We start from the raw sequence: 14,452 nt of genomic DNA, 5'->3' as shown, positions 1-14,452 counted from the left end.
TTTAAACCAGTGAGGAGCAAGCTGGCCAGATGCTGTTGGCAGAGCAGATGAACAAAAAATGATTCACATTTTGAAATAAGAGTGGGGGCAGTTAAAAGGACAGCCAGTTTGTGATGCTGAGACAGGAGAATCACATAAAACCCAAGTTCAGTGCCCATGGGTTTTATGTGGCACGATTCTACCTACCCCACCCATCTTATTTCCTGTGGCTGCCTTTTGTCAACACCAGCATTGACGGTCAGGCCACTGTAGATCTGGATGATTTATTCCAACCTACTTGGGGACTGAAATTTTTAAAAATTTAAGTTTGCTCCTGATACAAATTTCACATCTGCTTATATGTAACTTAATTTTAGCAGGCACTGGCCAACTATAGCAAACTACTCAGCTGAACTAAGCCAAATCACCCCCCCCCAAAGCACCAGTTCCTCACCCCACTTCCTGTGGGGTACATCCACATCCAAGGGGTGCTGCTTCATTCCCACCCCTGTACCAGACCATATCCCTCTTGTAAGTGCAAAGATTATAGGCCATCCCCCCAAACCTGGCTTTGGCTTCATTCTGTGCCTCAAGCCCCAATTTCCACGGCCCCACGAGCTTTGCCATGCATTTTCCGTAGTGCTCAGCACTAGTGATTTTTAGGAATGCCTACGTCAAACCAAGCCCAACCCACCGGGGCAGAGACCATCTGGCTCTCTCCATCAGGCACTCTGCTCAGACACGTGACTTCTGCCTCCTCACCTTATGGCCCCTGGAAACAGACTAAAACCAAGCCATCGCAGAAGCCAGAGCCAGTTTTATTCCAGAATTTTTATTAAGGCAGCATGATGGTCCTGGGCCACCAGCCGGAACCTTGTGACCTTAGGAAAGACCTGTGTCGATGGGGCTTGCCTCCCTCTCCAGACGGGAGCTCGGTCACCTCCAGGGTCCCCCACATCCTCCCACTGGAGGCTGGGGCAGAGGGCCAGAGGGAGAGGGGGGCATGGCCCCACCCCAGGCTGTAGCAGCTCCTGGGTCAGTGATCCTCTAGCTGGTAGCAGAAGGAAGGGAATCAGCAACCACCAGGGTTACTACCACTTAGGGGGTACAGGCCCCACTGTACCCTTATAGTTGTATTCAATGCAGTTAATAAATTAAAATGACCTCATCCTTCAGCACCAAACCCTCAATCACAAGCTGAGCGGAAAGCAAAGCAAAGAGGGATCTGTTTGTTGGTTCTTAACCCTCTGACCAAGGCCTCCGCCCTTCCCTCTAGGAGCAGCTGGGAGCATGGATTATATAAGGGGCCTCCAAATCGCTGAGGGAAGCCATCTCAGCTACATTCCCCCTCATGTCAATCAGGATGCTTGAAGGACCCCAATCCAAATGCAATAACCCTAGAAGGGGCAACACCTTCAGAAGGCACTGGGGCATTTTGGCAGTTAAGAACATGAGAACCCCAAAAGGGCAGGGATGGGGCAGGGGGAGCCTCAAAAGGGAATGCTGGTGCATGGATTTTACCTGTTCAAATTCGTCTGACCAGCCAAGGCCCAGCTGCATTTAGTCAAGGCAAGAGCTGAGCTGGTCGGGGGGGTGGGAAGAAGAGGGGCTGGCTGGCCAAGCAGGCAACATGGCCACCCAGGCCCCTTAGTGCACTGCGGGGATAGGCAGAGGGCCTGGCCCCTTGGGGTTTGTGAGGGGGGAGGAGGAGCCCCCTCTAGCTTCAGATGTGGCGTGGATTGTTCTAGAAGCAGGGAGGGGATGGCAGCGGCCCCTCCTCTGCTTGTGGCCACTCGAGGGGGCCTGTCCTGGGCTACAGGTGGATGGCGGTGACATCTGTGGGCGTGCTGGTCTGGCTGGGCCCCTGGCTGCTGGAGCCCCGGGGGGCTTTGGGTGCTGGGCTGGGGGTGGGCTGGGCAGCTTCCCTGAGGCTCTCCCTAAGCGCAGCTTCAATCTGCTCCTGGCAGGCCCGCAGGCAGTCCTGGGAACAAGAGAACAGTGAAGAGCAGCTCTCTCCAGGGCATCTGGCAGCAGGTGCAGGGAGGGAAAGGATGCCTACGAGGAGGGAGGCCACAGCCCAGCCCACCATCAGTCTTCAGTTCTCAGAAACTGGCAAGAGGATGTGGCCAGAGGATGCACAGCCCTGCATCTAACACCAAAGCCCCACCCTCACCACAGCACACCCCTTAGCAAGAAAGGGGGGCCTACAACACCAAGACAGGAGTTATAAAGATGGCCAGAAAAGCAGGCAAGGGTGTGGGAAAAGTAGGAGCTGGGCCGAGGTTGGAGATGCCTCCCTCTAGTGGAGGCTTGGGGAACAGCAAAGGGCAGGGAAGCCCGGCAACTCACCACTTCAGTGCCTGTAATGCCGGCCAGCAGCTCAGTGAGCTCATCCCCGGACATGGAGCAGGCGCCCAGGCCTTGCACTGCCGCCCCGATGCTGCCCGTTGCGATCATGGAGGGTGGGTACATGGCGAAGGTGTAATCTTGGAAAGCAGACGAAACCATGAGACAAGGAAACCTTAAGACTAGATATGATCACTCCAAAAAGTAGAGGGAGGTGGGGAGGGGGAGGGGGAATAGACCAGAGCAGGGGCATTCTGGGAAAACCCAGCAGGGCAAAGGAGAAAAGCAGGAAAGGGCCTCTTTCTTAGAAAGGATCAGGTTTGTGTTTTGGTTTATTTTGAGGGTTTGTGGCGCTGTTGATCCAACACAGGGCTTCATTTTACCAGGCAAGGTCTCTACCCCAAGCACAAGAAGATGGGGGTAAATAGCAAAATGTCCATCCATCCAGAGTGGATAACCCAGGGACTGGAGGATGCATGAAGCCAACAGCTTGAGACTTTGGGCAAATCCCTCCTGACTAATACAGGGAGCAGTCATCAGGACCTGGGTAGCTCTGACTATTGAAAATGGAAATGCAAAAAGAGCACTGCTTTCTCAAATAAATTTTGAGAACACACAGCAAATCATCTAGATACTTCTCTACCCTTCCAAATTTAAAAAAAAAAAAAAGTGTGCAGGATTCTTACCGGTAGCGCACAGGGCCAAAAAAGTCTGGGCATGCTTTTTGACCAAGGCCTGTCGGTCAGTGGGCAGAGAGAGTCGGTGCAGAATCAGGGCCAGGAAATCATGTGCGATCACAGCCGCCAGGTCCCACTTGAGCTTCCCCAGGACCAGCACCTCCCATTCCTGGGGACAGGGGAGGAAGATGGAGTCAGCGCTGGGGAACACACAACGCTCCCTGAGAAGGAAACCCATCAAACTCTGGAAGCTGAGACCTGGGTTCTGCGTCTGGATTTAGGGACAGGCATGTGGGGCACAGAACAGCGGGGGACATTTGCTTTCATCGTTTTACAAGGTGCTAGGACTTCACGAATTACCCCCTTTTACTCCTCATTTCAGCACCCCATGAACTTGAGGCTCCTCTCCAAACCTTAAGGGGTTGAGATGTCACTGCTAGCCTCCCTCTCCCCCCCCCCCACCAATTCTACATCTCAACCAAGTCTACCCCTCCTTAAAGGAACAGAAGTTAGCAAGAGGCTGCTCCTGTGACACAATCTCAGAGGTTCCTCAAAGGGGAGGTTGCCCAACCCAACCCACATCCCCTCGGTGGCACCTCAGGGGTGGATGCCGGGGCGGCGCACTCCACCCTACTCTAGCTAGAACCCTTCGTGCCTAGTGCCCCTTGGCTCAGGAGAGCAAGGACAGATAGGTCATGTGACCCCTGAAGGACCAAGCTGCATCCCCATGTATTTGCCCACCAAGCCTACATACCAGTGCTAGGTCTTGGAGGTAGGAGGGAACCCCACCCCTGTCTACTCAAAAGTCTGGGGTTCCCAGACCTGGCTCCATTTCCGAGTTGCACACATGAGGATTTCTTCATTGTTTTATCTCAGGAAGGAACTCGTGGGTTTGACTCCTATTGAGGCAGGAATGGCAGCCCCACCCAAACCTTCCAGATTCCCCCCATCCCCCCCAAAGCTGTCCCTCTCAGCGCCTTCCTCCCACCTAGGTGTCAGCCCCAAACTTCTCAGGCCCCACAGAAAGAAGAAAACAGTCTGAGAAGGTGCTAGAAGTAAGGCAGAGAAGCAAGGCTTCTGCTGCCAGAGCCAGACAGGATACCCAGCTTCAGAGGGAAGGCCGCAGAAGACATCTGCCTAAGGGCTCTGAGTGTGGGGAGGCCGGGGTCCCAGTGTGGGGAGGTAGCTCCCCCCTCCCCTGTACTCAGATGACCAGCCTTGCTTGGACAAGCTGCAGTAGCAGGAATGGACCCTGGCTGAGCTGAAGGCATCCTGGCTGGCTCAGTGTACTGCTTAAGCCGAACCTCTCCCTCCTTTCCTGGGCCCCAACCTTCAGGGCTGTGTGAGGCTTTATTCTGGCGTTCTTTTTCAGACTTCCCTCCCAACTTGTCTGACCTTATAGGAAGTTGTCTGCACTCCACCCCCAGCCCAGGCAGGCAGGCAGGGAAGAAGAGTTCTTTCTGTCTCTTCTGATCTCCCCCAACACACAGGCGGGTACCTCACCCTAATCTTTACACAAAGAAGTCCCTTTCTACCTTCCACCCCCAGCCCCTCCAAAAACATCCTGCTCCTTGCGCAGCCTTGGGAAACCAGCTCCACCTTCAGATTTGCCCCCAACTCCACCAGACTTGTCCCAAAGAGCTGTGGGGCCTCCCAGAATCCCATCTCTGAGAGCTACTTGGCAGGAAGAGGAATCCAGTTCCCCGACTCACAGCAGTCAGGGGCCCCAGTACCCTCGCTTCCCCGCCAGCCAATCACAGCCGCCGCCTTGCTGCCCTCCTCCCTGGGACATGGGGCCCAGAAACTCCTCTCAGGGTCAGGAGAAGTCTTGGCTGGCCTGTCAGCACAGCAAGGTGAAGGGAGGTGCCAACGCATCCACCCCCTCCCTGAGGCCCCAAAGGAGGTGATGTTCAGGCCCCTAAATGCCCCCCACACAGAACACTTCTCCAGAGGAACCCAACCCAAGTTCCCAGCAAGAGGCCCAAGGAGCCACTTCCCAACCACAGAGTGCCAGCAGCTCCCCACAGGGTTATGAAAGCCTTGGGCAGGAGGGGAGGGCCAGGGGAGGGGGCGTCAGGACCACATCGGAAGCAGCTGCAGCGCGGCCTCTGTCCGTCTCTCCCATCCCGCTTTCCGTCAAGAGGGAAAGGGAGAGACTTTTCCACTGGCCCACAGCAGCTGCTGCACTTTTTCAGAATGAGGTCGAGGAAAGGAAGATTAGGAAGGAACTGTGTCTTTGGGGAACAGAAGGGAAGGGGGAAAGAAAGGTGGGTGGGCTGAGACACCTTAGCAAGTCCTTCCCAGCAATTAGGGGCCTGCCTTTAATCCACTCAGGGAAGCTATTTTCTATCACAAAGTCCACGTGGGGGATAAGGACTCAATGGAGGCAGCCCCCTCCCCCACATAGAGCACATTCCACTCCCCCACTCCAGCGGGGGGTGCCCAGGCATGCCCCAGGGTTCCCCATAAATAACTCACAGTGTCTATGTTAAGCCCAGAGGCAAAGCCGTTGTGTAGTTGGCCTTGTTGCTATCTGGGGGAAAGACTAGGAAAGCTGTCGCACCCCTGAGGTCAGATGGAAGTTTACTTAAGTTCAGGCCTGCCACCCCAACCATCACACGGCATTTGACCCACCTTTGTGGGACTCCAGTCCTTCCTCTCCCCCCACCCCACGAAAAAAACCTACCCGCCCTTTCCCACGGGGAAAAACACCTCTGAAGTCTGGTCTTTTGCAGGATAATCAAGAGACAGATGTGTTGGGGGGGGGGGTTTACACACGCACCCGCAACTGCCAGGCAGCCACAGCTTGGTCGGTGTAGAGGCACAGTTTCTCGATGGTCAGGGGCGTGGTCTCCCGCAGCTTGGAGGCCAGCAACAGGCAGACTGACCCCAGGAGCTGCAACTGGGCCTTTCGGGTAGGGACGCAGGACAGGTAGCGATCCAGGTAGTTCATGGCCAGGGGGAAGACTTCCTCCTCGCAGCGCTGCTCCTCGCATACCTGGGGGTGGCACACAAGTCACTCCGGGGCTGGGGTGGGGAAACACAGCGGGCGGGGGGGGGGGAGGGGCAACGAAGAGCCTCAGTGGGAGTGGGGATGTGCCCCCCCACTTCCTCACCAAGATTCCAGGCCCCCTCCCCCACGGAGGGAGGAAGGGGGAGCGGGCGGGTCACCGCAGTGGCCAGAGGGCTGGGACCTAACCCCCATTTCCACCACCCGCGGAGCACACCCCAAAGGGGGAAGGGAGGGGACCCCGGCCCGGGTTCCCTCTCTGCTTCTTCCTGCCGACCGGAACCGTACGTGGGCCACCCCCGCCGGCTTCCCCGCCAGAGCCCATCACACACACACACCACACCAAGAAACCAGTTCACACAAGCACACACACGGGAACCAGCACTCGCAGGACTAGCTCTCACACACACACACACACACACACACACACACACAGGAACCAGCACATGCGCGCGCACATGCGCATACAGGAACCAGCACGCGCGCACACACGCACACGCAGGAACCAGCATACTCGCACACATAGGAACCAGCACAGGTGCACGCGCACGCACACACAGGAACTAGCACACGCGCATGCACACGAGCCAGCACACCCACAGGAACCAGCACACGCGCCCAGGAGCGCCGCTCGGAGCCGCGGTGGGGGAGGGCGCCGGAGCCGCACGGAAGCCTAGGGGAGGCGGTGGCCCTTGCCCCGCTTTCCCGGCCCGAAGAGAAGCGGAGTGACCGCGCCGAGTGACCCGCAGTCACAGCCCGAGGGAGCCGATCAGGACGGGGGGGGGAGGGAAGTGGGGGACACGGGGGCAACTGGATGGGGCGCCCAAGGGCCAGGCCCGGAGGCTCGGGGCCATCGGGTCACCCCGCAGCGTAGCGGGGCCCACGCTGTCCCCACGAGGGGCCGGGGGAGGGGGAGGGGGGCGGTCGGCGGGGAGAAGCGGGTCCCGTCCCCGCGTACCTCCAGCATCCAATATGCCAGCATCTTCCGCATCTGCGGCTTGATCTCCTTCTGCACGCACTGGAAATAGGAGGCCCGGGGCACGTAGCGCTCCTCCAGGCGGAGCAGGCTCTGCAGGACACGCTGGTCCCCGAGCAGCCGCGGGTCGGGCCCGGCCCGGGGCGCGTGCCGGGTGCCCTCGCAGCACAGCAACTCCATACTCGGGGCCGGGCGAGAATCGAGAGAGCAGATCGGGAAGGCGGGAGGGCGGGCGGGCGAGCGCGGGGTGCAGGCCGGGAGAGCGCGGGGTGCGGGCGGGTCTGGCGCCGGCGCTGGCACTGTGCGGAGAAGCCCCGGCCCGCCCGCCACCCGCGCGCGCGCCGCTTCCCTGACAGGCGCCCCGCCCCTCGCGACGATGTAGCAACCGTGGAATGCTCGGACGTCGCGACGTCCCGGAGGCGGGGCCGCGCGAGCGCCCAGCGGAAAGGACTGGCGGGCGCCCGCCCCGCCCTCCGCGGGGCCCCATTGGTCCGCGGGGCCGGGGCCTGCGGGCTTCCGGGCCCTCCCGCCCCAACTCGTCTGAGGGGGCAGAGAACTTTCTGGGAGGGTGCTTTTCCCCCTCCACCTCCCCCCCACGGGCCCTCCCATTTTGCTTCTCGGACTCTAGTCTCCCGGAAAAGAACTTCGCTGCGAAGGTCATTCATTCATTCATTCATTCTTCATGTCTTCCCGCGCCCAGCCCTCCTTCACCCACAGCTTGCAGCAGGGAGTGTGCTCACAGCCCGAGGTCTTAGTGAAGACCGGGGGTTAACTTAGCAAATTTTCAAGCAAACTCTAAACATTTTATCTTCTTACAGATGAGGAGCCTGAGGCCCAAATGCTGCAAAGGCTCAAACTTCTCGGTCGGGGGCAAAGCTTGCATGGGGAAAGCTGGCCATCTTGTTCCAAAGTCTTGTATTCTTGTATTTCTTCTTTTCTACTTAATGTAACTGCATGGCCTAGGGGTTCGCAAACAAAACAAAAACCCTTCTGAGGACTATGTTCATTTTAGCTAGATTCCTGTGTACTTCTAGGTCTGAACAGCTATGGTCTAAATCAACACTTAGAGAAATACAACAGATCATAATGACCATGAGTTCAACCCTAGTCGTTGTTGATTGGGTCGCCATAGTTTCTGTTTGAGCAAAACCTGAGTGCAGAGACTAGATACTCCTTACAGAAATTCTTGTGCAGACTCTCTGTGACCTTCCACCTCTCAAACTCTGGGTTACTTTGTAATTCCCCCTCAACTCCACATTCCTAGATCGCACACGACCAAAAAGTAGACCACAAACATGTAGAAATGTTGCAAATCAGAGGAGGCTCTGAGGATCCCTGCCTCTCCTGGTGCCCTAAAGATAGGAGGACCAAGGAAGTAACTAGAAAAACACTGCATATAGAAAGTGCAGGAGGCTGGGAATGTGGCTTAATGGTAGAGTACTCGCCTAGCATGCGTGAAGCCTTGGGTTCGATTCCTCAGTACCACATAAGTGGCACTGCATCTCAAGTGCTAGCCTTGAGCCAAACAAGGGCAGGGACAGTGCCCAGATGCTGAGTTCAAGCCCCAGGACTTGAAAAAAGAAAAAGAGCAGGATCTATACCAACCATTTGCAAGAAATTCTCTTTTCTTATAATCAGTTCTATGATATTATTTTGGCAGTACAGAGGTTTAAACTCAGGGCCTTGTACTTACTAGCCAAGTGTTCTACCTTTAGTTAGACACCACCCCCTCAGCTAGGTAATAAACTTTATTATAAGGGAGTTTTCATATCCTGAAAATATCCTTTTGTACTACAGAGGAGGTAGAGGAAAACATGAAATTTCACCATCCTGAAATAACTCTTTAAGATGTTGATGACTGGAGGCAGGCACTGTGGTTCACAGCTATTATGAGTAGCTACTCAGGAGACAGTGATATGAGAACCAAAGTTTGAAGCAAGCCTGGGCAGGAAAGTCCACAAGACTCTTATCTCCATTTAACAAGCAAAAAGGTTATGGTCTTGGAATGTGGCACAAAGCCCTGGGTTCGATTCCTCAGCCAGAAGTGGTGCTGTGGCTCAAGTGGTAGAGCTCTAGCCTGAAGCAAAAAGAAGGTCAGGGATGGGGCCCAGGCCTTGAGTTTAAGCCTCAGGAAGTGGCACAAGGAAAAAAAATAGTTGATGATTAGAAGTAGAGGTGTGGCTCAAGTGGTAGAGGTCCAGCTTTGAGTGGAAAAAAACAAGCAAGGGGGGCTGGGAAGGCGGCTTAGTGGTAGAGCGTTTGCCTTGCATGCATGAGGCCCTGGGTTCGATTCCTCAGCACCACATAAGCAAAAAGAAAAAAAAAGCCAGAAGTGGCACTGTGGCTCAAGTGGTAGAGTGCTAGCCTTGAGCTGAAGAGCTGAGGGACAGCGCCCAGGCCCAGAGTTCAGGCCCCATGACCGGATCCCAAAACAACAACAACAACAACAAAAACCAAGCAAGGGCTCGAGGCCCTGACCTCAAGCCTCAATATCATTTAGCATTCATGGACACACCCACACACACACATGCACACACACACATACACAGAGGCTGATAGTTATTTTTCGACTTCTCTTCTGTGAATAGCAGTGTTTTCATGGTATCATAAATCTTCCACTAAAAAAATATTGTTATAACTTTTGTATGGTATTAAATATGCAATGACATCTTTTTGCCAGTCCTAAGGCTTGAAGTCTGGGCCTGCGTATATCCAAGAGCTCCATTTGCTCAAGGCTAGCACTATAGTACTTGAGCCACAGCATCACTTCTGGTTTTTTCTTTTTTTTGGGGGGGGGAGGTCCGGTTGTGGGGCCTGAACTCTGGTCATGGACATTGTCCCTCAGCTCTTCTGCTCAAGGCTACCACTCTACCACTTGAGCCACAGCGCCACTTCCAGCTTTTTTTCTTTTTGCTTATATGGTGCTGGGGAATCGAACCCAGGGCCTCATGCATGCAAGGCAAGCGCTCTACCACTGAGCCACCTTCCCAGCCCCACTTCTGTTTTTTTCTGTGATTAATTGGAGATAAGAGTCTCAAAAACTTTCCTGCCCAGATTGGCTGTGAACAGCAATCCTCAGATCTCAGCCTCCTGAGTAGCTAGGAGTACAGGCAATGAGCCACGGGCATCTGGCTTCTATGATACCTTTTTAATGGCTGTATTGTCCACAACACTGAGTGGATCCATCACAATGTATTTTACCAAACTTATATTCCAGTTCTTCCCTATTAGAAAAAAAGCAATGTAAAACATTTTTGTGGTGATAGTGCAATGCATACTCATGATTATTTTTGCAAGTGAATTAATTTTCTAGAACTGGAATTTCTCAATTTAAGGTTATGAAACATTCTTAGCCTTTTGATACAGTTTAACACACACACACACACACACAGAGGGCTGGGAAGTTGGCTCAGTGGTAGAGTGCTTGCCTTGCATGCATGGGCCCTGGATTCGATTCCTCAACACCACATAAGCAAAAAAGCTGGAAGTGGCGCTGTGGCTCAAGTGGTAGAGCGCTAGCCTTAAGCTGAAGGGCTCAGGGACAGAGCCCAGGCCCAGAGTTCAGGCCCCCTGACCGACAACAACAAAAAAAATCTTTATATAGCTCTACAGTGGGGTTTTACTGAGAACATTTCTATACATGCATACAACAATAACTCAATCAACCTTGACCTCTGTGCTTTTTTCCTTTTTCTTTTTTTTTGGGTCTGGTCGTGGGGCCTGAACTCTGGGCCTGGGCACTGTCCCTCAGCTCTTCAGCTCAAGGCTAGTGCTCTACCACTTGAGCCACAGTGCCACTTCTGGCTTTTTTCTTTTTGCTTATGTGGTGCTAAGAAATCGAACCCAGGGCCTCAGGCATGCAAGGCAAGCACTCTACCACTGAGCCACCTTCCCAGCCCCTGTGCTTTTTTTAAATCCTGCTAAAAGGCCTAACCAATCCATTTCACCAACATTAAATCTTTAATTATAGTTTATTTGTGATCATGGGAACTAAAGCCAGGACCTCCTGAATGCTAGGCAAGCACTCTACTACTTAGCTACACCCCCTAGTGCTAGAGAAAAAGTTGTGGCGGGAGGGGGAGTAGACATGTAGATCTAGCCTAAATACTCAGGAGGCTGAGATCTGAGGGAGAAGGTTCAAAGCCACGCCAGAAAGTCAACTCTGAGACTCTTTATCTCCAACTAACCAGCCAAAAGCGGGAAATGAAGGTGTGGTGGCTTAAGTGCTAAAGCACTAGACTTGAGGGAGGAAAAGACTCTGAGCTGTGAGTTCAAGCCCATTCACTGGCCTAGGTAAACATACACACATACACACTCACACATACAAAGTTTAAGCAAGGACCAGAGTTCATATGGTGAGAAGCTTCAAGCCAAGTGCATTCAATTGGAAAAAGTTACTCAATAAAATGGTAAATTAGAGGAGGGCTGGAATGGAATGTCTCAGGCCAGAGGGGCAGCCCCGAGCACCAAGGACGCAATGCTTTCTACCTCCTCCCACTCTTCCTCCACTGTACCACTGAAATATTTCCCACGTGAGAACTGGAAGGAGGAACAAGGTGACAGGTGAGGCCATCATGGTCCATTCTGTGACTCAGTTACCTTCAGGCCCAGGGAGATGACAGGAGGTGACAAATGGTGAGCATAGCTCTGCGTCCAGCTGCTTTCAGCTCAAACACTGGCTCCCCTCCATTTAAGACTGTGAAGAAATTACTGGAAGCTTTCCTGTCAATTTTGCCTTTGTCCAGTCAGGATTAACATCAGCTTTACCCTTCTCAGCCAGGCAGCATGGGGCATACATGTAATACCATCACTCTAGCGATAGAGGAGAGGAGAATGGAAAGTTTAAGGCCAGCCTCCTAGCAAAAAGTTAGTAAGCCCCTGTCTTAAATATGAAATACCAAGCTGGCACCAGTGGCTCATACCTATAATCCTAACTACGCTGGAGACTGAGATCTGAAGATGATGATTCTAAGCCAGGTTGTACAGGAAAGTCATTGAGACTTTTTCTTTCTTTGTCGGTCGTGGGGCTTGAACTCTGGGCCTGGGCGCTGTCCCTGGCTCTTCAGCTCAAGGCTAGTGCTCTACCACCTGAGCCATAGCACCATTTCCAGTTTTCTGGTGGTTAATTGGAGATAGGAATCTCACAGACTTTCCTGCCTGGGCTGGCTTTGAACTGGATCTTCAGATCTCAGCCTCTTGAGTAGCTAAGATTACAGGTGTGAGCCACCAGCGCCCACCTATCATTGAGACTTTTAAGCCACTAAAAAGCCAAAAGTGGAGCCAGCTTGAGTGAAAAAGCATCCAGGCCTCAGAGGCAAGGCACAATGCTGGCACTAAATAAATAATGAATGGTAATATATTGGGATTCTCTTGAATTTACTAAAATATATTAGCATATTATTTTCTTTTTTAAAAAATCACTATTTTTCATGACACCAACAGATTTGGAAGGGGTAATCATATGATGACTCCAAGAAGTGTCAGCAAAGCATCTGACAAGTCTATATCCATTCAGAATAAATGTTTTAAAAACAATTTCTTGGCAAAGCAGGGAAAGATGAGAAGATCCTTCATCTTACATCAGACATCTACTAAAACCCTACAGCAAACATCTTAATGGTGATACATCAAAAGAAAACTAGGCAAAGCACATGCCAAAGTAGTTGGCAGAACTTGTAGGGCCTTCACAAAGGCTGGGAAAGACCACGCTGTGCTGATTCCTCCTCCAGGACCAGCCTGACCAGTCTTTCCTGCAACTATCAAGACCACCTCTTCTTCATAGTGTCCTAAAGGTACGCCATGTCTTCCTACTGCTCTCTCAACTTGTAACATGCTCTCCTCAGCATCCTCGGACTTTAAACCCTGCTACCACCTAGGATTTCTTCCTTTCTTAGATTCTGTCTATTACCTGGTACAAGACCACTCCCTTCAAATCCCAACTATTCACCTAGCTGGCTTAAAACCAGTTTCTCAAAACCTGTCATCCAGCTGGGAATGTGGCTTAGTGGCAGAGTGCTTACCTAGCATGCATGAAGCCCTAGGTTTGATTCCTCAGTACCACATACATAGAAAAGGCTGAAAGTGGCGTTGTGGCTCAAGTGTTAGATAGAGCACAGAGAGGCTCAGGGACAGAGCCCAGTCCCTAAATTCAAACCCCATGACTGGCAAAAACAAACAAACAAAAAACCATTGAGGAATCTCAGAGCATGGTCTAAAGTGGTCCTTTGAAAACCTAAAATTTAACTGACGCCTTCAACCAGGTGCTGGGTGGCAGTATGCTTGTAATCCTAGCTTTTAAATCAAGAGTTGAGATATGAGAACCTGAGCAGGAAAGTTCCTAAAATTCTATGTCTAATTAACTTCCCAAAAGCCAGAAGTGGTGTTGTGGTTCAAATGGCAGAGCACTAACTAGCCTTGAACAACAAATTGCAGGGGCAGTGCCCCATCCTGATTTCAAGGACTGGCACCAAAAAAAAAAAAAGTAGTTTTGCTCAGTCTTACTTAAGCAAAAAAGCCAAGGGAGACTACAAGAACCTGCACTGAAACCTAAGCAAAAATAAATAAATAACTGAAGTCCTTCACAGTCTATCATTCATATATAATGTATGTACCTATATAGAAAAATTTTATAGATGATATATAATATATAATGTAATATATACAATACATATCATATATATTACATGTGATAGAGAAAGCTACAGAGAGATAGGTAGATACACAGAGAAAGACACACATTTTGGATTCTGGCCTACAATATAACCCTAATTCTTACAATATATAAATGATCGATTCAATTACTTCTTAGGACTAAAGAAGGGTGAACTCCAGAGAAGCTATCTGGACCTCTGGACTGGTGGACGTTCCTCTAAGCCCTTTTAGACCCTCCCTTAAAAGGCTAAGCCACAGGGCTATTGCAAAAGGTTCCAGATCATAGCTCTGCCCAGCTCTCAGCCCCAGAAGCTGATCCATGGCCCAAGGCTATCACGTTAATCTCTCACCCACACTCCTTTCATCTGGAGTCCAAGGACCCTGTTTATCAGGTGAAATTTAAAAGTCAACAAGCCAAGCTTTTAAAGTTCTTCCCCATCCTATCTCATTTTATCTCATCCTCTGCCCCACTGTGCACCTCAGGGCCTTTTCACAAGCCACATTCAGTTTTTTCTCTCTAAATCTAGCTGCCCCACCTCCAAGCTTCACCCACCTCTTCCACCTCAGCCCAGGTTTGTAGGATTACAGATTGAAGATCCTGAACCGGAAGTTTCCTGGTTGTGCTAGACTATCCTGGGGGGGGGGGGAAGGGGAGGGGAGAACTATCATCCTTGGTTCTGTACATAAATTCTCTTTTCCTTCCAAGATGGGAAACCCTTGGTCTGGGAAGTTGGCTCAGTGGTAGAGTGCTTGCCTTGCATGCCTGAGGCCCTGGGTTCAATTCCTCAGCACCACATAAGCAAAAAGAAAAAA

General features: G+C 52.0%; 1 protein-coding gene across 3 annotated transcripts in view; it reads right to left on the bottom strand.

The window, feature by feature from the left end:
- Positions 1-779: 779 nt before the first annotated feature.
- Positions 780-14,452, bottom strand: part of Ccnd3 (cyclin D3) — a 71,673-nt gene continuing 58,000 nt past the window's right edge. The window contains exons 1-5 of one of the 3 annotated variants that reach the window (XM_013019208.1): positions 13,835-13,841; positions 5,785-6,000; positions 3,012-3,171; positions 2,329-2,465; positions 780-1,960 (exon numbers count right to left, since the gene is read on the bottom strand). In XM_013019208.1, the coding sequence (XP_012874662.1) occupies positions 1,793-1,960; positions 2,329-2,465; positions 3,012-3,171; positions 5,785-5,955 (636 nt within the window). In that variant the 5' untranslated portion in view covers positions 5,956-6,000; positions 13,835-13,841 and the 3' untranslated portion in view covers positions 780-1,792. Of the gene's footprint in view, positions 1,961-2,328; positions 2,466-3,011; positions 3,172-5,784; positions 6,001-6,970; positions 7,371-13,834; positions 13,842-14,452 lie in introns of those variants that run through there. The other 2 variants (XM_013019206.1, XM_013019207.1) reach the window with 2 other exon arrangements.

Source organism: Dipodomys ordii, unplaced genomic scaffold, assembly GCF_000151885.1.
Source record: "Dipodomys ordii isolate 6190 unplaced genomic scaffold, Dord_2.0 Scaffold44, whole genome shotgun sequence".
Classification (NCBI taxonomy): domain Eukaryota; kingdom Metazoa; phylum Chordata; class Mammalia; order Rodentia; family Heteromyidae; genus Dipodomys; species Dipodomys ordii.
This window is presented reverse-complemented; position numbering and strand designations above follow the sequence as displayed.